Below are 25113 nucleotides of genomic sequence, written 5' to 3' on the forward strand. Positions count from 1 at the left end.
GACAAAAACCTTCCATTTAGTAACTGTGCCAACTGTCACGAGCAAGTGACGTCAGGGAAAATGGCAAAGAAGAAACTCAAGAACTCATCCCTTTACAAAAATACAAAAAAATGTGGTAAAAATGGTCAGAATCAACAATATTAGAACCCTGGAAAATCATCAAATGTTTATAGTAACCAACCGAACATTTACTAAAGAGAAAGGTGACTGAAACCCAGCAGGAGAACTTTGTGGGGTTTTAACCTCCCCTCCCCCTGCACCTCTCTGTGGCAGTCTTGAAGATGGAAGCCTGTATCCCTGGTGTGGGTTCTTAGGGCCTGACGGGGCAGAACAGACCCCTTATCTAAGAATTATGGTTCTTCTAACAAGTCTGGGAGCTCCCTAAAGGAATAATGCCAAGGGCTTGCCTTTATTTCTCTAGCTTGGAACTCCCCGCAGGGTGGAGGAGTAGGTAGGGAGGGTTTTGGTCAAAAACATTCAGAGACCAATCAATGAGACCACTGCTATGTGGGGTGGGGTGGGGTGGGGTGGGGTGGGGTGGGGTGGGGGGGAGGGAGAAGCATGGAAATAGTCAGTTGGAACAAACAATAGACACTCCAAAAAGCCTGCAGGAAAGCCAGGGGAATAGGGGTTTTGAAAAGCTCTTGCATACAGTGGGGAATCTAGAACACCTCATGTGGAGGGTTGGAAGAACGTTCAGAAAAAGCCCAAGAACACCCTAAGCTCTCACTTCAAACTGACCCTCAAGCTCCATTTAGACAGGAAGTGATCTGCCTAAGGCCTAAGCATTGAAGGCATGCCCAGCAGGCGCGCGCGCGTGTGCACACACACACACACACACACACACACACACACACACAGCCAGCTGCAGGACTGAAAGTAATTTTGTTTTGTTTTTGGCTCTATGAGTTTTCAAAACGTCGGTGACCACACACAACAAAGAATACACTCTTCATGAAGATAGTTTTGAAAGGTCATTAAACAAAACTGTAACTCACAAGAAGCAACAAGACACTGGAGACAGAGGGAGAGAGAAGAATCAGACTTCCAGAGTTATCACATTACATTTAAAAATTTTTTTTGGTGTTTTACTTATTCTTGAGAGAGAGTGACAGAGAGACAGAGCACGAGTGGGGGAGGGGCAGGGTGAGAGAAGGACACAGAATCTGAAGCAGGCTCCAGACTCTGAGCTGTCAGCACACAGCCTGACACGGGGCTCGAACCCACAAGTCATGAGATCATCACCTGAGCCAAAGTTGGACACCCAACCAAGCCACCCAGGCACCCCATCACATTATTTTTTAAATGTCCGGTTTTCAACCAAAGATTAGGAGGCATGCAAAGAAACAAGTATGGCCCATTCACAGGTAAAAAGCAAACAATAAAAACTTTCCCTGAGGAAGCTCAGACATTGGACTTCATAGACAAAGGTTTTTATCAACTATCTGAAGTATACCCAAAGAACAGAGGGAAACCAGAACATCTCACCAAATACAGAGTATCCATAGAGGTAAAAATGATTACAAGTGACCAAATACAACATTAGCAGTTGAAAAGCGCAATAGCCTATATGAAAAATTCACTAGAGACATTCAACAGCAGATTTGAACAGGCAGAAGGAAGAATCAGTAAACTTGAAGATAGATTCATTAGATTATCCAGTCTGGGGGACAGGAAGAAAAAAAAAAAGGACTAGGAAAAATGAGCAGAACCCGAGAAACCTGTGCGACATCAGGTGGCCCAACATGTGCATGATGGGAATCATCATCATACATTTCATGTACGCAAGGAGAGGACAAGAGAAAGAGGCAAAAACAATATGTGAAGAAATAATGGTCAAAAACTTCCCAAACTTGATAAATGATACAAATCTACAGCCAAATAGCTCAATAAATTCCAAGTAGGATGAACTCAAAAAGAACCACATTGAGTCCCGGCCATAACCATCAGACAACAACCACAAAAATAAAAGGCACCTGAATTGCCAAGGAAGAGGTAAAATTGTCACAATTTGCAGACAGCGTGATACCATATATAGAAAACCCCAATGACCTACCAAAAAACTACTAGAACTGAAAAATGAATCCAGGAAAGTCACAGAGTACAAAAATCAATATACAGAAATCTGTTGCCTTTCTATACAACAACAATAATGAAGCAGCAACAAGAGAAATTAAGAAAACAATCCCATTTACAATTGCACCCAGAATAATAAAATACCTAAGAATAAACTTAACCAAGGAGGTGAAAGACCTGTACTCTGAAAACTATAAAACGCTGATGAAGGAAGTTAAAGACAATGCAAAGAAATGGAAAAACATTCCATACTCATGGATTTGAAGAACAGATGTTGTCATAAAATGTCAGTACTGCCCAAAGCAATCTACACGTTTAATGCCATCCCTATTAAAATACCAACAGCATTTGTCACAGAACTAGAACAATCCTAAAATTTGTATGGAACCACAAAAGACCCCAATAGCCAAGGCACCTGGGAAAAAGAGAAACAAAACCGGAGGTATCCCAATTCTACACTTGATCTTAGCCAAAAGGCCGAGAAGTGATGAAGGTATCCCAATTCTAGACTTCAGGTTATATTGCAAAGCTGTCGTGGCCAAAACAGTATGCCACTGGCACAGAAATAGACACATCAATAGAACAGGATAGAAAGCCCAGAAATAAACCCATAATTATATGGTCAATTAATCTTTGACAAGGAAAGAATATGTAATGGGGAAAAGGTGGTCTCTTCAACAAATGGTGTTGGGAAAATTGGACAGCCACAGGAAGAAGAATGGAATTGGACCACTTTCTTACACCACACACAAAAATAAACTCAAAATGCATTCAGGACCTAAATGTGAGACCTAAAACCACAAAAATCCTAGAAGAGATCCCAGGCCATAATTTATTTGACATTGGTCATAGCAACATCTTTCTAGATAGGTCTCCTGAGGCAAGGGAAACAAAAGCAAAAATCAACTATTGGCACATCAAAATAAAAATTTTCTGCACCGCAAAGAAAACAAAAAAGACCCACATTGAGACGCATTAAAAATCAAATGGTCAAAAGACAAAATAAGAGAGACTCATTGCATACAAAGGATCTTCAATATGAATAATAGCTGATTTCTCAACAGAAATCATGGAAGCCAGAAGGCAGTGAGATGATGTATTTAAAGTACAGAAAGGAAAAACAAATGTAAGAATTCAATATCTGGTAATAACCAACAGAACTAAAAGGCAACCTATAGAATGGGAGAAGATATTTGCTAAGGACATATCCAATAAAGAGTTAGTATCCGAAATATTTAAAGAACCTATACAACTCAACACCAAAACCCAAATCAAAACCTGATAAAAAAAAATGGGCAGAAAAGATGAACAGACATTTCCCCAAAGGAGATATCCAGATGGCCAACAGACATGAAAAGATGTTCATCACTCATCATCAGGGAAATGCAAATCAAAACCATAATGAGCTATCACCTCACACCTGTCAGAATGGCTAATATCAAAAACACAAGAAACAAGCATTGGCGAGGATGTGGAGAAAAATGAACCCGCATGCACTGTTGGAGGGAATGCAAACTGGTGCAGTCACTGTGGAAGACAGTATGGAGCTTCCTCAAGTGAAAATAGTACTTCCCTATGATCCAGTAGTCACACTACCAGGGATTTCCTCAAAGAATACAAAAATACCAATTTGAAGGGATACATGCATTCCTATGTTTACTACAGTATTATTTAAGATAGCCAAACTATGGGAGCATCCCAAGTGTCTATCAATAGAGGAATGGATAAAGATGGGGTGTGTGTATATATACATATATGTGTGTGTATACATATATGTGTGTATATATAAATGTACACACAACACAATGGAATATTAGCCGCAAAGAAAAGAATGAAATCTTGCCATTCACAGCAAGATGGGTGGATCTAGAGAGTATACTGCTAAGCAAAATAAGTCCATCAGAAAAGACAAACACCATATGCTTTCATATGTGGGATTTAAGAAACAAATGAATAAGGGGGGGGGGGGGCGGGGAAGAAACAAACCAAGAAACAGACACTTAATTATAGAGAGCAAAGTGATTGTTACCAGAGGGGAGGGAGGGGGGTAGGGGTAGGGGTGAAATAGGTGACGGGGATTAAAAGTACACTTATCCTGGGGCGCCTGGGTGGCTCAGTCGGTTAAGTGTCCGACTTCAGCTCAGGTCACGATCTTGCGGTCCGTGAGTTCGAGCCCTGTGTCGGGCTCTGGGTTGATGGCTCAGAGCCTGGAGCCTGTTTCCGATTCTGTGTCTCCCTCTCTCTCTGCCCCTCCCCCGTTCATGCTCTGTCTCTCTCTGTCTCAAAAATAAATAAAACGTTAAAAAAAATAAATAAAAATAAAATAAAAGTACACTTATCCTGATGCGCACCAAGAAACACATGCAATTGTTGGATCATAACGTCATACACCTGAAACTAATATAGCACTGCATGTTAACTACACTGGAATTAAAATTTAAAAAAAAAAAAAATTCAATATCTGGCAAAACCATCCTTCGGAAACGACAGAGAAACTAAGACATTCTCAAGTAAACAAAAGCTGAGGGAGCTTGTTGCTAGTAGACCTGCCTACAAGAAATGCTAAAAGGAGACTTTTCAGGCTAAAACGAATGGGCACTCGACAGTAACTCAAAGCAAAGAAATAGAGAACTCCAATAAAGGTAATTTTACAAAAGTATATTTACATAGGCAAATATAAAATCCAGCATGGGGCACCTGGGTGGCTTAGTCGGTTAAGCTCCCAACTTCAGCTCAGGTCATGATCTTGCGGTTCCTGGGTTTAGCCCCTCGTCGGGCTCTGTGCTGACAGCTCAGCGCCTGGAGCCTGCCTCAGATTCTGTGTTTCCCTCTCTCTCTGTCCCTCCCCCATTTGCACTCGGTCTCTCTTGCTCTCAAAAATAAATACAAAAAAAATTTTTTTAAGCCAGCATTATTGTTATTTTAGTTTGTAACTCCTTTTTTTCCCTATATGATTTAAAAGACAAGTGCATAAAACAATAATTATAAATCTATGTGAATGGGCACACCATGTATAAAGATGTAATTTCTGACAGTAACAGTACGAAAAAAGAAGGGTGACAGAGCTGTACAAAAGCAGCATTTTTATGTACCATTGAAGCTAAGTTGTTATTAACTACCACTAGATTGTTAGAAATTTAAGATATTAATCGTATACCCCCAGGGTAACCACTAGAATATATATGTATGGAAATGAGAAGGGAATCAAAAGAGTACACTGGGGAAAAAAAATAAAACACAAAAGAAGGCAGTAATAGAGGAATTCGAGGGGTGGGGGAGAGGGGGAGAAAGGGCCTATAGGAAAACATAACAAAATGGCAAAAGTCTTTATATGGAAACAAATTAAACCCTTCAATTAAAAGGTAGAGGTTGGGAGCACCTGGGTGGCTCAGTCAGTTGGGCATCTGAGTTTGGATCAGGTTATGATCTCACGGTTTGTGAGTTCAAGTCCCATGTTGGGCTCTGTGCTGATAGCTCAGAGCCTGGAGCCTACTTCAGAGTCTGTGTCTCCCTCTCTCTCTGCCCCTTCCCTGCTCACACTCTGTCTCTCCCTGTCTCAAAAATAAATAAATGTTTAAAAAATTTAAACAAAAAAAAGGTAGAGGTTGGCAGCATAGGCTAAAAAAAACAAAACAAAACAAAACAAAAAAAAAAACCCATGATCCAACTATATGCTATCTACAGAAGACTCACTTTAGATCCAAAAACACAAACAGATTAAAGGTGAAAAGATAGAAAAATATATTCCATGCAAACAGGAACCAAAAAAGAGCTGGGGTGGCTAGAGCATCAGACAAAATAGACTTGAAATCATTAGAACACTGTTGCAAGAGACAAAGCAGGACATTATATTCTAATAAAAGGGTCAATCCAACTGTTATCAACAGCCCACAAATTTATCTTCAAACCTCCCTGTGCTTATGAATCCGGGCAAAGTACATTCAGTCCCTACTCGGGATCCACCAGGGAGCCGGAAATTGTATCATATTGAAGCATGGCAGCCCCCCGTGAGGTCCTTAAAAGAGTGTCATGTGCACCACACATCTCTGGGTTCTTGCAAGCACCAGCTGGCTTTGCAACCTGGGCCTATCCCCTCACCCCCCCCCGCCAGAGACTTCAGTCCCCCATCTGTATGCGAGGGGCTACTGCAACAGCCTCAGCACCTTCCCTGGTGCTGCCCCCCCCCACCCCATCCACCATCAGAGGCAGGGCAAAAGCCTCCCCCCTCCCCAGGTTCCCCACCACCCCCACTCCACCCCAGGACTCCTGCTGTTACAGTTCCGCTCAAAGGTGCCCTTGCCATGTTTCAAGCCACTTCCCACTGCCGTCTGGTAACTGCTCCGGGACAGGGAGCAATTTATCTCTGCATCCTTTGTGCCCAGCCTGGTACAGAGAATGGGCTCAGTGCCACGTTGCTGGGTGGGTGTGTGAGAACGCGGCTGGAGGGGAGGCAGCTTCTGATATGCCAGGAATCTCCAGGAACCCCCACCCCAATCCACATGACGGGTCTGCCCAGACCTCCTCAGGGTCCCTAGGAAAGAGCCTGTGTTCTGCAAATGCCACCCCACAGGACAGTCTGAACTCTCCTTCCCCAGGTCCTGTGCCTGTTCCTTGTATCACACCCATACACCCTGCACAGCAGCCCCCTCTCAGGGTCTCCTCTCCTGCCTGCCACCCTCTCACTTTGGTGGCTCCCTTCCCTGTCCTGACGTGTCCCAGCTTATATCTAAATGGCCCTCTCTGGGCTTCAGTTTCTTCACCTGTGACATGGACAGGACAATCCCTACCCTCATAGCCTTATGCCAATAAAAGGAGATCACATATAGAGACTGCCCGGCCTGCACTGGGCCAGTGTGGATGCTACTTTTGAAGAATTAGAACCCTCAAAAAATAAATGTTTGCATGAGTAAAGAAATTTGGATTCTTCTCCCATGTTTATAAAGAGGTTTCCTCTACCTGGGACCCTATGGGGTCTCAGAACGGCTGGGATGATGGAGGAAGAGAGGGAGGAACAAATCTCGGTCACCGATCTTTCCCACATGGGGAAAGATCCATCATGTCCTTCAAGGTCTCCTGAATTTTTGTACCAAATAAAGTGAGAGAGAGAGAGAGAGAGAGAGAGAGAGAGAGAGAGAAACAGGGAATTCTCATGCACAGGAACACTACCAACATGATCTCATTGGTCAACATGATCTCATTGGTTGTCATCATGGCAGCTAACCATCCCTGAGCGCGCTTCCGTCAGACTAAGCATTGTATATGCACCGGGACATTTCATTCTCAAGCTTTCCTCTGAGGTGGGCACCACTGTCTGCCTAGCTCCTCAGACCAAGTGAGGGTGTCCTACCAGTCATTCCTTCTTTAGCGTACAGCCTCATCTGAGTGGGCTGGTGCCAGGGCTGAGGGGCTGAGGAGACCGTGGGGAGCAGGACGAGGGCTGCCCCCCACTTCCAGGCTCACCTGGAGGCCTCAGGTAAGCCGAGGAAAAAGATGGAGTATGATCAGACTCTACCGTGGGCGGAGCAGGGAAGCCTCCAGAAGGGAACAGCGGCCACCTGAAGGCCTGAGGAGAAGGCAGCCAGGAAAACGGGAAGCGAAGTGCTCAGGGCAGGCAGACCTGATGGGGGAGAGAGAACCGGGGTCTCTCAGGATGGGAGGGAGAGGCAGGAGGAAGGCGGGCTTGAGAGGCAGGTGAAGGAAGCACGTTGCATTTTATCTTCGCAACAGCCATCCGAGGAAAGAGGGTTTCCCCCCACCCCTCGTTTTACAGGTGGGGAAACAGAGGCTCAGGAAGGCCGAAGAACATGCCCCAGGTCTGTCTGCTCATCAAAAGTGAAGCCCAAACTGGAGCCCGGGTGGGTGGGCTGTGCCCGTGGGCCTGCATAGCTGGCTGGATGCCAGAGCTGGGACCCTTCTCGGGAGCAAAGCGGTAACAGAAATGTACTCTCTGTGTGAGGGGTGGGCAGAGCCAGCATTTACCTGCCGACACCTTCTCCCACAGGGGACAATCAGCCCGCATTCAGAGAGAGCAATGGGGGAGGGGCGCGGTCAGCCCAAGGCCTGCCTCACAAGCTTCCTAAGGGAGAATCCCCCTGGGAGCTGTGGGTGGCCCAGGCCGCCCCTCTGGGGACTGTAAATGCCCCCGCCCACCCAGCCCTGCCTGCAGTCAAGGCCCTGGCACCAGCAAATGCTCAGAGACAATGACTTTCCTTCTCTTATTGGCTCTGGCCATGGCGGGCAGGCCTTTGAACAGGCTGTTAAGCCAAGGGGCTCTAGGGGGGGGGGTCTCCTCCAGCCCTGGGATGGAAGACCATCTATTCTTTTTTTTTAATATATGAAACTTATTGTCAAATTGGTTTCCATACAACACCCAGTGCTCATCCAAAAAGGTGCCCTCCTCAATACCCATCACCCACCCTCCCCTCCCTCCCACCCCCCATCAACCCTCAGTTTGTTCTCAGTTTGTAAGAGTCTCTTAGGCTTTGGCTCTCTCCCACTCTAACCTCTTTTTTTTCCCCCCCCATCCCCCTCCCCCATGGGTTTCTGTTAAGTTTCTCAGGATCCACATAAGAGTGAAACCATATGCTATCTGTCTTTCTCTGTATGGCTTCTTTCACTTAGCATCACACTCTCCAGTTCCGTCCACGTTGCTACAAAGGGCCATATTTCGTTCTTTCTCATTGCCACGTAGTATTCCATTGTGTATATAAACCACATCTTCTTTATCCATTCATCAGTTGATGGACATTTAGGCGCTTTCCATAATTTGGCTATTGTTGAGAGTGCTGCTATAAACATTGGGGTACAAGTGCCCCTATGCATCAGCACTCCTGTATCCCTTGGGTAAATTCCTAGCAGTGCTACTGCTGGAAGACCATCTATTCGGATTCTCCCTGCTGGAAACCAGAAACCTGACTCCTCTTACACACACACACACACACACACACACACACACACACACACGGCTGCAGGACAAAGCTGCCCGCTGGCCTCTGACGGGCCTGGAGGATGTGGAGCTGCTGGCCAAGCCCCCGTGGCACACACTCCCACCAGCCCTAGGGCTTGGTGCCAGACCAGCCTGGCTCAGGGCCCACATTCCTGGCTCTGGAGACCAGGAGCTCATTAGAGCCTCAGGCTGATCACGGGGAAGGGCTGAGGGTCAGGGACCATTGTGGCCCTGGGAAGGAAAGGGGGCTGGAGGACTCAGCCGGGCACAGCACCTCTGTTTCTTTCCATATTACCCCCGGGAGCTCCAGCTCCCACCAGGTCATCCCCCACTCACTGCTCCCCAGTCAGGCTCAAGACCCTTCCTGGTCTGGCTTCACAGACTGACCAACTTCCTATTCCCTGTCCCCAAAGGCTTTCCCGCATTTGGACCTTTGCACATGCCTGGGAACTCGGAGATGTACGTAAATAAGTAATTTCTATCCAGTAGGGTGAGTGTAGTGAGAAAGGGAAGCCCCAGCAGACACATCAGAGGGAGCAGTTCTAGACTGGGCCTGCGAGAGTCAGGGAGTTTCACAGCTGGGTTTTGAAGCATAGATAGGAGGTTTCTAGGAGAAAGTATTGGGGAGGGTGCCCTACCATTAACCATATGGATGGGAGAATATGGGATGGGGGAGGATGAGTCACCCAACAGCGTTCTTCCTGGCGTAGAAAGATGAAGGACAATGGGGGTGCCGGGAGCACTCACCTGCTGAAGAATCACCATGTCCTTTGTCAGATGCTCTTGCTTCCTGCCTGGCCAGATACAGTTCTGCAGAGGGAGAGACCATGTGAAATGTCTGAGAAAGCCAGCCCTGGCAGCCTTGAGCCTGGCTGGGGTCACCTGGGCTCTTCCTAAAGCCTCAGCTACTCCTCCCCCTGGGGAACACTCCCTCCCTGGCTTCTCTCCCTCTGGCCACAGCCCAGCCTGCGTGACCTGAGCCTCAGCCGCCGTCACCAGCTCCACTGCCCAGAGCAGCTGAGCTCTTCTCTTGGTTACAGTCATTCAGAGATTTCTAAAGGGCTCCTAGGAGCCCCCTCCCCTGGACATATGGGCAAAGGGACTCAGAGAGGGACCAAGACTTGCCAAAGTCACACAGCAGGGCAGGGGAAGTTCAGGAATAGGACTTGATTTCCAGCCTCCCAGCTGAGGGCTGCCCCAGCAGTTTGGGTGATGGGAGCAGCCTGGCCCGAGGGGAGGGTCACCTGCTAAGTGTTACGTGCTCATGCATGCCCTGCTTTTAGGATGGGGGCTCTAAGCCCCCCAGGCTGGCTTTTAAGACCCAGCACCATGTGGCTTCTGATGTCTTAATCTTGCCTCTCACTGCTTTCTTCCTTCCCTGTCCCTGCACCTAGGCCATCCTCAGCACCCACAACTCCTGAAATATACCAACCCCTTTCATACCTCCTGGCCTTTGCATACACTGACCCCTCTGCCTGGAATTCCAACTAGTAAATTCCCACCTACACTTCATGGCTCAGGTCAGACAGTACCTCCTCCAGGAAGCCTTCGCTGACCACCCCCAGGCTGCCAAGAGCCCTGATGTTCCTGTCTATCCAGCCCTGACTATATGCATTATGTTATCAGGTCTGGATAACCTCTCTCCCCCCAAAGTTGGGGGTTGATCCAGGGCTGGGGGTGGGCTCAGCCACTGCCTCACACAGCACAAGGCCAGCGCCAGGCCCAGGAAGGAACTGTGGGACCAAGCGTGGTGATCCGCGGCAGCCCCAGCCACAGGCCCTGTGTGAGGCCACTCTGGCCCCCAACCTGCCCCCCAGGGCAAGCATCAATTTTTCACAAGGCCCATTCAGAGGCGCTGGGGCATTTGATCCTCTGCCCAGGACACTGCCTGACACCTGAGCCCTGACCCCTGCCCCAGAGCTCTGGAACACAGCAGGCGCATGGTCCTTCTGGAGACCTGCACCCAGCCCGGCTGGCAGGGAAGGCAATTCAACAAGGGCCGGCAGGCAGCTGCCATAGGGAGCCGCATCTGTGGAGGCTGTCTAGCCTCACCCTGGCCTCCTGCGCCAGTGTGAGCCTTGGGAGCTGGGGAGGGCCAGGGCCTTCAGGGCTCTGGAAGGTGGACGGGTGGCAAGAACATGGAATTTAATGGCCACACCTAAGAAAAAAAAGCTACAGGATCAACTTTTCCTAAAAAGAAGAACTAATCCATGTTTAAGTTGACTGCTTTTTGACTTGACAAGAGGGAAAACAAAACTGTAGTTATAATTTATGCCCGTGCCCGACTTTACCTTGTTCCCACAACAACCCTGGGTGGTAGGGCTTCCTATTCCCCTTTCACAGATGGGAAGCTTGAGGCACAGAGGAAGGAAGTCACTTACTCAAAGAGAGAAAAAGAGGGGCACCTGAGTAGCTCAGTTGGTTAAGGGTCCGACTCGTGATTTTGGCTCAGGTCCTGATCTCACGGTTGTGAGATTGAACCCGGCGTTGGGCTCACAATGAGCATGGAGCCTGCTTGGGATTCTCTCTCTCCCTCTCTCTGCCCTTCCCCTGCTTGCACACTTGCTCTCACTCTCTCAAATTAAAAAACAAAAAAAAGTGAAAGAAAGAAAGAGATAAAGGAAGTATTAGAGGCCAAAAGAGACTCTCTCTCTCTTTGCCACTCCGGTAGTTTGCCCTGGTGCCCCGGCCTGGTCACAGACAATTCACTGGATGCCATGCCCCTTGATTCTTCCTTTCTCCAGGCTACGAGCCTCCATCTGTCCAGGCTCAGGACAGTTTCATTCAGTGGCTACTGTGGCTGGAATCCCAAAGGTGGCAGGAGGCCAGACCAGGAGTGAATGGCTACGGGGGCAGGTGTTCCAGGCTGGCCCAAGCCCGGGATCCCCCTTCTCCCAGTGCCCAGGACAGTGGGTAGCCCATGCTTACCGGGGGTCCCAGTTCCCCACTCTCAGCTGCTCACCGGACTGCACACAGCTGCCACCTGCACGAAGAGCTCAAGAGCTGGGGTCACCAGTCTGGGACAATATGCAGACACACGTCCCCTCTTCCTCTGTCTTGCTCCGAGGCCAGTCACTCCGTGGGTGGGGGGCGGGGGGGGGGGTGTCTCTCTGGATGTGTCAGGTTTTCACCGTGTGACTGTCTGCCTCTCAGCCTCTCCCTTCCTTTCCCGGCCAGGACGGCTGTCCAGCGGCACTGCTGCCCTCCCCACGCCCTGCTCCGGAACCTTCCCTCAGGAGGCGGAGTCGGAGAGGCCTCTGAGACCTGGGTGCCGTGACATCAGCATAGGAGGCAGGCTGTACTGCCCAGTGGGGAGCCGGGGGCCCTGGACTCCCTCCGCTGTGCTGCTGAGCCGTGCAAGACTCAAGCGAAAACCACCCAGCCCAGCTTCAGCTGCCTGCTCTTATATGCGGTAACACCACCTGCTCCCAGCACGTGGGCAGAAAACCTCCTAATCCTGACCTGGTCACTGATTTGCTGAGTCTTGGCACCTGCCTGCCCTCCACCAAGCTGTTTTCTTCTCTGTAAATGGCTGTTTGACAGTCTTGAGAGGAAGGGACCTGGCAGGGCAGGGCAGGGCCCCGGCAGGAGGTCGCAAGCCCCATGTTCTGGCCCTTTCTCCCCAGTCCCCATACACACAACCCCAGATCCACTTCCCAAGGGCTCCCCTCAGATGCAACCCCTGAAGCTCTTCACTTCAACACTGTCCTCACAGCCTGTTCTGGGGGTGGGCAGGTCTTGTCCATAATCACCCAGGAAACTTTCTTTCAAACCAACTGACTTGGAGAAGCCCTGTCTATTCCAGGGACGCATTGAAGTAAAATAATGTGACTTACAAGTGGGGGCTGGACATGAACAGAAGTACACAAAATGTTACGAGCACTGGCAAAGGGTAACATCGACGACTCCTTGCTGAGACCTGGCAGGTGCTTGTCACCATCCTTTGCCTCCTGCCACGTGGCAGCTGCCCCATCAGTGCACGCCTCTCCAGGGGGAACTTCGGCTTCGGCAGAGGGAGGCACTCCTTGAGATCCCCATCCTCTATAACTGAGGTGTGTCGGAGGTGCGTCCGCAATTGGGGCGGGAGGCCCGAGTGCGCCACCTGCTGGGCACGGGCACCGCTGCCCTCCAGAGCGCCCCCGTCTGGAGCAGTGAGGGAAGGCAGCACCAGGATTCTGACTCCATCTTCCTGACCCTTACAGGTAGCCGGCTGCTAGAGGCTTGGCCAGGGGACCCCAGCAGGAGCTGCTGCAGGTCGCCGCCCCCACTTCTGGGGGAGCACCTGCCATTAACACTTGCTACCCACCACTCCCCCAGTCAGCTCTCTTGCGGAGCCTCCCAGGCTGTCAGCCTGCAGATGGGAAAACTGAGCCCCCCAGAGGAGCACTGAGGCAGAATGCAGGCCTGATCTGTGAGGACGGGCCCAGCGTGGTACGGAGTGGAGAGGTCCGCAGTGATCTCCAGTTGACGTAACAGCAACAGTGTACTCAGCACCCACTATCATCTAGTCTGCTAAGCGGGGCTCAGAATTCACAATGTCCTTTGCTCGCAGTCCTGTCGAGAAGCCTACAAACTGGCCTTAATTCATCTTCCCTCACTCCCCACTCCACCCCAGTCATCACTGAGCTCTGTCCACTATTTCTCCCCAGCCCCTAACCCGACTGGAGCTGCCAGCATCTTCCTCTCAACAGCCTCCACGCTGGCCTCCCCACATCCGCCTGTGCCCCACAAACCCAGGTCCTCTTCCTGTGGCTGTCTCCCTCCCTCCATTTCCCACTTGCATCGGGGCCTCGACCTGCCCTCCAGGGTAGGCTGGAAGCTCCCAGAACTCCCACTGCCTTACCAGTCACTCCCTGGGTGGCATTTGTTAGGACTGGAGTGTCCCCGTTGGCCTTCCCCACTAGTTTGTAGACTGCCCAATGGATGGGATTGTGGCTGCTTCCCTGCATCCCCAGTGCCCGGGACAGGGCTTGGGATGAGGCCAGCTGAATCAATGATGGAATGATCCCAATGACCTCTGCCCACAGATGCACCGGGCAGGCAGTGGGGCCCAGCCTCAGCTGTTAACTCTCAAGTCCTCCCTCACGAGCCTCTTGACCAGAGGGCAGTCACCTACCTAAGCCTGGGAATATTCCCTCCATTGTCCCTCACCCCCAGAGGGACAGACAGATACAAGAAAGTCTTTCTGGGACTGTAGTAATGTTTATTCTGAGAACAGAACAGGTATCCACTCCTGACCCCACGGTAGGCCCTGAGGGGAGTAAAGCCCACATCTGGGTGGTATGGACCAGAGGCCCTGCCCAGATGCAAATGGGGACTCCGTGGGCCCCACAGGCTGAAGGGTGCATCAGGTGAGCAGAGCAATTGCTCTCCCCACCAACCCTCTAGTCCCAGCCCGGAAGAACTCTATCCTTACCCGCCCAGGGATCAGGGAGGGACATTTGCACAGCCAGGAGCCAGCCTGGCCCACTCAGAGGGGCAGGAAGCAAGGAGAGGGCTGCCAAACCCGTTTTGGGGGGGAAGAGGCAGTGCCCAATCCTCAGACTGAAGCCCACATAGGCCCGCCAATTGATCCTGGTTTGCCCCCTAGCCCAAGGGGGCATGGCTGAGCAAAGACCCATGTTTCCGCCCCAGAAGCCCCAGGCTGGCCCTCACGTCTCCACCCCAACTTGGGAGCCTTCACTTGAAAAAGACACTGGGAAGTGATTACATGAGTGGATATAGTGTGCACGCATACAGAGATACATAAAGGGTACGGTTTTGCCCTTATTCAGCACTTGTTAGCAAGAGTGCTGACGAACAAGAACCATTAGCCCCACTTTGCAGAAGGGAAATCGAGGCACAGGAGGTTTCAGTGACTTGCTCCTGGTCATGTGGTCATGTCCCAGCCCCAGGCCCAGGTTCTCGAGGGCAAGTCCCAGCTTTTCGAGAAGGAATCCTCTTGTCCTCCTTGTTCAGTTCCTGGCCCCTCGTGCGGCCCGGGGACCAGGGCACAGGAGTAGAGCTGGCCACAGAGTGAAGAGGCAAAGTCAAGAATCCAGCACCTCCAGCCAGGACACTGCAGCAAACAGCCAGATCTGGAGCCAAACATTCGGGTGCCCAAAAGGAATTCCCAGCAAGGCCACAGGAATTCTTGTTCTTGAACCACCTGGGCTTTTTCATTTACGGTTCCCAGTCTAGAGCCAGGGAAGGGCACAGAAGGGACCCGAAACAGGTCATGGCGCCAACGCTCACCAAGAACACGGGTGGTGCCGGCTTGCGATACGTCCAAGTAAAAAAAATACCCTCTTATTCACCCACCTGCAGGCCTCCTCTGAGAAGATGTGACTTCTCCTCACCCCCTCCCCCAGCAGAATGAAAATAAAATCAGGGGAACCACAGGAATTGGAGTTTAAGATGAAAAAAGGGGTTCAGGCTTTCAGTTTTCCTTTAAAAACCCCTGGTTAAGATTGATTAACACTAAAGAATATAAAACATTGAGGACTAAAGGAACGTTTTGGTCCAGGCAGCAAGAGGAGGGCTGCATTTTTCAGGGAATGTTGGAAGAGGGGCCTCTGGTCAGGTGATGGATTTACAGGTCTCCTGCCAAGCCCTAGAAGTGATCTGAGCCCAGTGGGCCTGAGACTGCTACCCCAGGCCTCCTCCCAGGAAAAGCCCAGGTCTTGCAGCAGAGGGGGGCCTGAAAGCACGTGCCTCCCCTCAGGTCCCCATGCCCGCCACACCCTCCTGGCTGACCAAAGGGGGGTGTCCTCCTGACATGAAGGCAGTGGAGGCAGGAAGATGCCACCATCCCACTAGGGGCCTTCACCCAGAGGCTAGGCATGAAATCGGAACCTGGGGTGAGGCCGCAGCCGTGTCTGGGCATTGACCTCTGAGAGGACCCGGGCAGGGGTGAGGCCCCAGGTGGATGCCAGGTCTCCCAGAGCTGCAGGGAGGGCCCCAGCTCCAGCGGGCATCTCATGGGCATCATTTATTCATTTGGCAAATCTCTGTTGAATAAATAAATGAATGGGCAAGTGGGCAGGAGTAGAGAATGAATGACTGTCACTTGCACATTTTCCTAATTCCAGCCTAAGCAGAAACCCGGCAACAGCCAAGAGTCCTTTCAAGGTGGCTAGAAAACCAGGTGTAGGTAGGTGACAGAGAAAGCAAAGTCTGGGACACGGGGGCGGGTCCGGGACACAAGGGGCAAGAGTGGGGCCTGGGGACGTGAAAGGTCCTGTGTAAACAAGTGACAGGTTGGCACTCCGTCGGCAGACAGCAGGGCCTTGAGAAAACGTTTTCAACGGATAGAGTCCCTTAGCAGTGGTGACAGCTGGGGTCGGAAGAGCTACTGTAAATCTCAGGCAGGAAGACTCCTCCGTGAGAAGGGAATGCTTAGGGGTCCTTGGGACACTGAGGCCCCGAGAGGGGCAGAGGCCTCCCAAGGTCACACAGCAAGTCAGCGGAAAAGCTGGGAAAAGGCCCCCAGTGTCCTGGCTCCCAGGCTAGTCCCTGGCCTGGCTGGGGACATGCAGATGGCGGTAAAACTGTGGAGGCCAGGCAGAGGGACAGGGGTCAGACGGCCGTGAGGGACGTGCTACTGAAGACACATACAGCAACCGTGCCTGGCAGGTCGCTGGGCTGCCGGCTGCTGCGGTCCTGGAGGTGGAGGGTGTGCAGGGCCTGGAGGTCATCCGGGTCGGCCTTCAGGTGCACCTGGCCCAGGAATTCGTCCTTCAGGACTCGGTGGTTCCAGATCTGGGAGGAGACAAGGTTTGGGCAGGGGGGGGGGGGCATCTTTAAGAGCAGGAGTATAGGTCTGTGTGGGTGCTGGTGGCAGGGCCCTGAACCCCTTTCTTGCAGTGCAAGCCTTGGCTAAGAGGAGCCCTGCATTGCCTCTGCCTGACCGTGAACCCTGGGCAAGGCCGTCCCCTTCCGGAGCCTCAGGCTTCCTCCCATCTGTCAAACTCCCTTCCATATACAGTCTAGTCTGTTACTATTAGTTCTGCCACTGACCTTAGGTGACCTTGGACAAGTGATTTCCCCACGTTTAATACGAGGGTTGGATCAACGGCCCCTAAGAGTCCTTTCAGCCCCAACAGCTATGGGTCTGTGATTTGATCCAGTGGGGCCCAGTGTTAGGAAAACTTGGAAATCCTACAGTGGCTTCCCCAGGGTACCTGGGCATTTGTTTACTGATGGTTTCCACCTTCCCGGGGAGGCCCCAGCCTGTGCCGGGAGGACAGAGGACTTCCCACTAATGAGCCCAAAATCAACATCCACGGGCCACCTTGGCCTGAGAAGGGAAGAAAGCCCAATCCAGGACCGTGGCTTTCTGGCCCCTTGCTCTGGGGAAACAGCCACCCCCACTATATGCCACCTTGGTGCAACCTCTCCAGGTGGACCCACTTCCAGTGGGATTTAAGGAACAACTCCCAAGCCATGGGGGCAAAGCTGGCAGAGATGACCACTGTCCCCAGCCAGGAGACTAACCCTACTGTGTCTCAAAATCACACCATCTAATACAACTCACCCACAGGGGGCACTCTGGGGCACGAGGAAGGGCCGGCAAGAGAATTCCCAAGGCCATGCATACCATGTCAGGGACAGAGTGGGAACCAGAATTTAGTGTTCCTGGGTCCCCAACAAAAGCTCTGCCACCCTGGGCCCAGCCCCCATGAGTGGGAAAACATCAGGCAGGGGGTCCAGGGGAGACCCTCAGGACGGTGGAGCTCACCTGGACTGTGATGGGCTGGCCTGGCTTCTTGCGGTAGAAGATGCCTTTCACGTTGTACTCGGGTGTGGAGGTACCTTTCTGCACCGCCGAGCGGACTTTGTCCCCTTCACACTTAATGATCACATAAGAGTTGGCCCCTAGAGAAATTGAGTGGGCCACGGGGTGATGATGGAGCCTGGGGCAGGACCCAGTGGGACAGAAGTCTGGGAGGTGATTCCACTTCCCAAAGCAGAGGACGGAGTTCATATATTCAGAAGGGACAGCACAGCCTGACTCCCTTCCTAACTTCCAGAGACAGGAGGGGGCAGACTGGTCATCTCTGGCCTCCATGCTGTTCCCCCTGCCCAGAGCACTTTTCTTCCCTATCCCGCCTTATCGGGCTTCATATCTTAATGCCACCTCAGCCTGGAGAAAGGCCACCTCCTCCAGGGAGCCTTCTGTAAGCCCTGCCTCCCAGCTGTCTGTCCCTGTGTCGGACTGCCCCATCCCACGGGAAGCTGCCCAAAAGCAGGCAGCAGAGCCCGGTCCTCTCTACGCACCCAGTTTCATTCCAAGGCTGGGTCCTGAGTGGATGTTAGGAAAGGTCTGCTCATTCAGTGAGAGCAAGAGAGCTCGGGAGGCTGGGTGTCTGTTGCTGAGCAGTGGGGAGGGGGCATGGGCCATCTCCTTGGGGAGGTGGGTCCCAGAGCTTTCCCCAGGCGAGCTCACCCGTCGAGGAGTCCTTGAGACCGGTAGCCCCTAGGATGTGCACCTGGGTCACCTGCTGTGGGTAGCCGCACAAGGAGCTCCAGCAGGAGCGGGGAGGCTCATCTAGGCGCAGCTCCCTGGTACAGGGCAGAGGAGGAGAGGGTGAGGTGGTGGAGGGGGCCAGGGAGATGGAAGGTGAGGGGGTTCGAGAAGACGGCAGGGGAGGGGAGCAGTATGTAGTCATGGTTGCTCATCCTGGGCAAACCACCACGGGCTTCTTGCTGCTCTCTCTCTACTGCAGGGAGCCCCGTCCTCCCGGAGAGAAAAAGCAACTTACTGAGCACCCACTGTGTGCCAAGCCCCTGCTGGGATGTTACAGGTATTATTTGTAATCTTCCCAAAGCCCTGGGTGATCACGCCCATTTTACAGATTACGAAGCTGGGCTCAACGGGAGAAGGGATTTGCCCCACAGCTGGACAGAGGTGGAGCCTGGGCCGGCAGGACCCAGGTCCCCAGAGCCCACCACACGTGCTGCCTCCCAGGTCTGCACTGTGTGCAAGGAGCACTGAATCAGGGCTGACTACCAGGGTAGGAGGACAGTGTGGGGGCTCACGGGACCTGCACCCCAGGCAGGGAGGGGATGGCTCTAGCAGTCCGCCTAGGCCAATTCGACCACTGGTGTCATGACCTTGGAAACCACCCCCACCCCAAACCTTGATCCCCAATTCTGATCTGTACAATGGAAAGGTCAGGCCCCCGCTTGAGGTTCAGGAAAAGCAAACGAAGAGAGCGAAAGCTTTGTAAACTGTGAAGTGCTATGCACATATGAAATACTGCCCCTTTATGTAGCCGAGAGAGGCTGGGACAGAGGAGCAGGGGAAGGAGGGGAAGGACGTGGGTGCTCACGTCAGCCCAGGGAGGCTGGAGGTCTGGGCTCCACGCCTCGGGCAGACCCTCAACGTCTCCGCAGGTTCCGGGTCAGCCTGCTATGGAATCCGGCCCTTTCAGCCCCGGCCCTGAGCCAGCCCCCACGCACCGGCAGTTGGAGGGCACGTCAGTGAAGACCCGGAGGAGGAACTCGCCAGTGTGGCCTGGCTCGAAGGTGGTGGGGATGATGACATAGCGGCCCTCGGGCTGGTCCGTCCGCAGGAAGACGCTGCGCGAGTTGATGTAGATGGAGCTGGCGGCCCTGTGCTGCAGACCATGCATGCGGTACTCACGGTTCTCCTCCACCTGCGGGGAGCGGGGAGGCTGGTCCGCACGGAGCCCCCGGTCCCCCCACCTACCTCGCACATCGCGCCCTCGCTGCCCTGACAAGAGCGACCTGATCCATTTACACGAAATGCCCAGAAAAGGCAAGTAAAGAGACAGCAGTAGACGAGTGCTTGCCTAAGGCTTGGGGGTGGACGATGGCGGGGAGCCGGACGGCACTGAGCGGTGCCGGCTAAAGGGTGCGAGCTTCCCTTCTGGGGTGATGAAAACGTTCTAGAATCGACTGGTGACAGCCGCACAACCCTACAAACGTGCTAAAGGTCACTGCACACTTTAAATGAGTGAACTGCATAGTATGTGAGTTCTATCTCAGTAAAGCCGTTAGGAGGAGGGGGGCAACGGGCAGCCCCCTGGTAACAGCGACCGTGTCACTATCTGCCCACAACACAGCACGTGGCCAGGAGATGACATCACCAGCTGCCAGGACATGCCAGACAACTCCTGGAACGAGTGGCATGATAAGCTACAGCCATGTCACTTTAGGTCACGACATGTCAAAGTCACAACACCTCAGCACGCAATGGATGTACCAACCCAAGGACACGAACAAACTGTGATGATGTGACTGAGCGCCTCAAATGCAGGGGCTCAACTCCGACCACGTGCCCAGCACGTCCACGTGATTTCCCGAGGTTCTCAGTGTCTGGCAGGCCCGTGGCATCCCGCTATGCCAAGTGCCATCACATACCAAGTGTCGCAACACGAGGAGGGCCTCGGGTCCCAGGCCAGGGGGAGCGGCCAGCGGCAAGCCCACCTGGCTCTGCCCAAGCTGCTTCCTCCCAGGGCCCAGCAAGGCCTCCACCTCAGGGGGACCCAGAGGCCTGAGGGAGGGAGCAGCGGGGGCCTCCCAGGGCCTGGCCCTGACCACCTTCCCATCCGCCAAATAGCCAGTGGGTCTGTGGCAGGAGGAAATCAGGCTGAGGGCTCCCATGGCCACTGACCCCAGGCAGGCTGGGCCTCTGTGGGTGTTCCAAATAGGGCTCACGCCACAGCATGCCCATGGCATCGGCCATTGTGGCCAGAATGGCAGGGATGATGTCAGTGGCCAGAGTAGTCTAGAGCGTTCTCCCCCAGGCCAAGGTGGCCTAAAATCCAGCTCCCTCGCTCTCCTCACCCAGAGCAGGGGTCCCAGCTGGCCTCACCTTGTAGATGTCAAAGCCAATGGCCAGATTTTCACCCTTGCCATCCCGGCGGGTAGACTGTTTGGGCCGCTGCTGGATGCAGATCAGCACTTCATCTTCTGGCTTCTTGACATCAAAGATGTACTGCAGAGAAGGTCAGGGAAGAGAGACACGGCAGTGAGACCGGGCCGGAGACAGGCTTGCTGGCTCCTGGAAGCTGGGCCAGAGCCGGGCCTCAGTTCCACGTGTGAGTCCAGGTGAGTCACAGCACCTCTCTGGGCCTCAGTCCCTCATCTGTGAGATGGGCCTACGCTGCCTACGCTGCCTGAGGGGCGGGGGGACTCTGTGAGATCACGGAAGCTCAGCTCTGAGTCCACACGCAGCCGGTGCCAAATGAAGGCATGCCAAACACGAAAGGTAAACAGTTGCCAGGGTCCTAACAAAGGAGGCGCAGGGGAGAGGTCCTCCCTGAGGAAGAGCCAATCCGGCCAAGTTCCCCTGGAAGGAGAGCACCGTGTGTGTGGAAACAAGGGGTTCGGGCCTTCAGCTCAGCCTCCCTCTATATGTCCTTGTAATTCTGGACGAGCTTCCTCACCTTTACCATCTGCAGGTTGCCCAGGACCACCCGAACCCACCCACCCAACCCCCACTATGCAGACAGGTGCACAGAGGCCCACGGGGGAACAGGGATATACCCAAGGTCATGCAGGAGCCCATGCAGGGCAGTGGCGAGGGCCCCCGTGGCTGCCCAAGGGGCGGAGTAGGGGCCCCGAAAACACTCACTTGCGGGTTCTGAAAGAAGGTGTCCTTGTGATTGATGCAGCCCCCGCTGCGGTTCTTCCGGGGGTCCTCATGCCGCGTCCAGGCGCCACGCAGCCGGGCCTCCTCCCACGTCTTGTGGATGCTCAGGTAAGACGTATTGATCACACGGCACTTGATAATGTCAGTGAAGTATCGGCACACATCCTCGAAGGTCATCCTGGGTGTGGCAGGGGGCGAGGCTGGGTAGGTCCCCCTGGCTGGCCACCCGCCTACTCACCCTGTGTGCTCTGAAGCACGACCCACACGGGAGTGAGTGTGGAGGTGGCATCACTTGGCCCCTTCACATCTCTTCTGGCCTCAGTTTCCTGATTTGTAAAATGGGAATGAACCTAACAGCTGCCCACCTCACAGAGGTAGCGTGGGAATTAAGCAATGCAGTAAAAGCACGAAGTACAACTCCCGGCAGACGGGAGCCGGCAAGACTAGCTGTGACAATCAGCAACAGTACTAAGCAAGGCTGCTGCCATCTTCCCAGCCCAACCCCAACCCACGTGCCCCCTTAGCTCCCCTCACCTCCCTGGCCTCCCCGAACTCCCTCTTCTCAAACCTAAGCGTACTCTCTTGACTGGGCTGGGTCTCTCTCCTTGCCCACCAAGGGCTCCCCTGACCCTGGGGCCCAGCTTAGGAGGCAGCCACTCCAAGAGGCCTCTCCTCTTCCCCAGCTGCTCTCGGCAACTCTCGGCAATCAGGCTGCCAGCGTTACCCCTGCCCCGCGTATCCCCACCTGCCGGCATCCTGGCCTACTTGCTGAGGGCCCAGTCTGCGTGCTGGAGCAGCTCAGGGTCCCTGGAGGTTGGTACTGGGGACTACGGGGACGAACGGGCCCATTACTGCCCAACTCATTTCACAGAGAAGCAAACAGGCGTGATTTGTCCTAGGCCACAGAGCAAGTTGATGGTGAGGCATCTGCCCCCCCATCTGGTGCTCCCTGCTACAGGAGGCCCTCCCCAGCCCTGGACGCCCGCATGGGGCACGGACACACTCACCAGAACTCTCCGTCATCCTGCACGGTCACCCCCATCTTTTCCCGCTCACTCTTGCTCACTTTCTGCCACTCCTCTGAGCTGGGAGGGAAGAGGGAGGAGTGTAAGAGGAGGGACCCCACCAGGGCCACCCTGGCAAGGGAGAGGAGGCCCGAGGGACAGCCCAGAACCAGGCCTCCATCAGCGTGGGTATAGTTGGGGGCACCCAGGGCCAGGCCCAGCCCGTCTCCAAAAAGCCTGTCTGGTAAGGGTGGGTTGCCACCATGCCAGGGGCTGGAGGTCTGAGAACAAGGCTGCAGGCTGGCGGGGGAAGGGCGGGATGACCTTCAAGGAAGGGGGCTCCTTCACCAGGGGCCTGGCTCCGGTCCTCACCTCACCAGGGCCATGAGCCAAACACAGAGCAGTCACCCCCATTCTCACCCCTGGTGGCCTCCCTCCCTGCTTTCTTTCCCACTCATCGCCAGACTGGGTTCTCTGTCCTCTATAGGAATCAGCTTATCCCTACTTCCAGGACTCTTCCCTGCAGAATCCACCCCCCACCCACCCCCACACAGGTGCCCACTGCAAAGTAAGTCTCCCAATGTCATCCTCCTCCCATATCCTTCAAGGCCCAGCCTGGGTGTCACCTCCTCTAGGAAACCCACCTTTGTCCTTGCCCAAGCACTCATACTGGGGCCCACCCACCTGGGGTCTGCCCTGTGCCCGCACCCCCATCCCCGGGCCTCACGTGTCACTCCAGGGCCCGTTCCATTCCCGCTCGCCCCAGGGATTACGCAGGCGGATCATGTCCAGCTTCTCTGACTTGAAGAAGGCCAGCAGGCCGTGGCCCAGGCGCACCTTGCGCACGTCAGTGATGGCATATGCATGTCCCTTCACCAGGCCACATGCCAGGCGGGCCTCCATGTCTGCTGCTGTCACTGCCTGCAGGAGGACACAGTTGCCCAGAGAGACAGGGTCTGGTCAGGCTCCAGCTGGAGGGGCAGGGATGGTGTGTGCCTACACCACCCTCTATAGGACAGGGAAGGAATGGCAGCCCCACACAAAGGGAGGCGGGTGGGCTCCGTGTGCACAAAGCCCCCATGGGGCAGCTAAAGTGGGGTGGCCCAGGAGCGCATTGGCGTTAACTGGCACAGGTTCAGTTGTGCAACTGTTAAAACATTAGCTTGAAATCAACATGATGGGAGCATTTACGCCAATGAAATCAGCAAACGCTACAAAGCAGGGCTTTTTCTTTTTCCAGACAGCCAGACTATGGACCCACCACTGGTGCCTGCACTGAGCCCCAGCTCCCCCACCTGAAATAAAAGCAGTCGATGAAATAAGACAATCCTCCTGAGGCACCTGGGCCTGTGCCAGGAGCAGAGTCTCCCTCCCCTCTTCCAGTCGCCTTGTAGCGACCCTGACTAAGGGACCCTCAGATGCACAGACACCTACTGCCCCAATACAAGATGCCCGTCAAAGGGGGATGCTGGTCAAACAGCAAGGTATTTCATAGTATAGGGGGTCAGGGCAAGGGACCTACAGCTCGTGCTGCCCAGCACCGGGGAGGGGGCTGCACGCTCCAGCTGCTCCCCTCCCCCCGTGAGGCTGAACGTCCAGATTATGAGCTAGTCTGAGCAGGGGCCCTGCCTGGGACACCCCAGTAAGGGCTGATGATGGGGAAGGCTGCCTCTGTGTTCTCACCTTGATGGAGGCACTGATGAGGCCTCCTCGGCTGTGCACCTTCAACACACGCTCAAAGAGCTGGTTCCTCTTGGCCTCATCGTTGGCAAAGCCACCCTCAGTCAGGTCGATGGGCTCGGAAACGCCACCTGTGAAGTCCACCAGCGCATCCGCCGTGTTGCCTCCATCCAGGGCCTGGTAACAGCCCGCCAGCCTGGGGAGCAATGTGGAAAGAATTCCCCGCTCATGCTCCCCAACCTGTCTAAAACCCTCGCCTTACAGGGGAGATCTGGGGGACTCAGAGAGGTCAAGCAAACTAAGGTCACACAGCAGGTCACGGCAGAGCCAACACTGAAATCCCTGTCTCTGGCTCCCAGGCCAGAGTTTGTCTCCCTGAACCGCCCCGTTTTATCACGCAAATTCTCCTTAGCCCTAGCGGTCTGTCTCCAACACTTAACTGTCCAGAAACCGAGCAATTCTTGTCAAAAGTATTAAAAACTCATGCATCTTTTGAAACATCAATTATAAATAACTAACGTTATTTATAAGAACGTAAAACTAGAAATCACCTAAATGTCTAACAACAGGGAATTGACTTTAAAAACTAATGCTGCTGTTAGGGACACCTGAGTGGCTCAGGTCATTGGGTGTCCAAAGTCAGCTCGGGTCATGATCTTACGATTCGTGAGTTCAAGCCCTCTCGTGAAGCTCTGTGCTGACAGCTCAGAGCCTGGAGCCTGCTTCGGATTCTGTGTCTCCCTCTCTCTCTGCTCCCCCGCTGCTCGCACTCTGTCTCTCTCTCTCAAAAATAAATAAACATTAAA

The 25113-nt window shown here is 53.4% G+C and overlaps 2 protein-coding genes across 6 annotated transcripts in view; both read right to left on the minus strand.

Annotated features, from left to right (window-relative positions):
* The window catches only part of MYO7A (myosin VIIA), an 85534-nt gene extending 73166 nt beyond the window's left edge, over positions 1 to 12368 (minus strand). Inside the window, exons 1-2 of one of the 3 annotated variants that reach the window (XM_042903887.1) lie at positions 11985 to 12368; positions 9770 to 9832 (exon numbers count right to left, since the gene is read on the minus strand). In XM_042903887.1, the coding sequence (XP_042759821.1) occupies positions 9770 to 9787 (18 nt within the window). In that variant the 5' untranslated portion in view covers positions 9788 to 9832; positions 11985 to 12368. Of the gene's footprint in view, positions 1 to 9769; positions 9862 to 11952 lie in introns of those variants that run through there. The other 2 variants (XM_042903885.1, XM_042903886.1) reach the window with 2 other exon arrangements.
* A 1836-nt stretch (positions 12369 to 14204) lies between these two features.
* Positions 14205 to 25113, minus strand: part of CAPN5 (calpain 5) — a 52695-nt gene continuing 41786 nt past the window's right edge. For all 3 annotated transcript variants that reach the window (XM_042904771.1, XM_042904773.1, XM_042904772.1), the window contains exons 5-13: positions 24311 to 24503; positions 23355 to 23548; positions 22631 to 22708; positions 21606 to 21801; positions 20844 to 20966; positions 19466 to 19662; positions 18450 to 18565; positions 17742 to 17878; positions 14205 to 16762 (exon numbers count right to left, since the gene is read on the minus strand). In XM_042904771.1, the coding sequence (XP_042760705.1) occupies positions 16580 to 16762; positions 17742 to 17878; positions 18450 to 18565; positions 19466 to 19662; positions 20844 to 20966; positions 21606 to 21801; positions 22631 to 22708; positions 23355 to 23548; positions 24311 to 24503 (1417 nt within the window). In that variant the 3' untranslated portion in view covers positions 14205 to 16579. The remainder of the gene's footprint in view (positions 16763 to 17741; positions 17879 to 18449; positions 18566 to 19465; positions 19663 to 20843; positions 20967 to 21605; positions 21802 to 22630; positions 22709 to 23354; positions 23549 to 24310; positions 24504 to 25113) is intronic.

This window comes from Panthera leo, chromosome D1, assembly GCF_018350215.1.
Source record: "Panthera leo isolate Ple1 chromosome D1, P.leo_Ple1_pat1.1, whole genome shotgun sequence".
Classification (NCBI taxonomy): Eukaryota; Metazoa; Chordata; class Mammalia; order Carnivora; family Felidae; genus Panthera; species Panthera leo.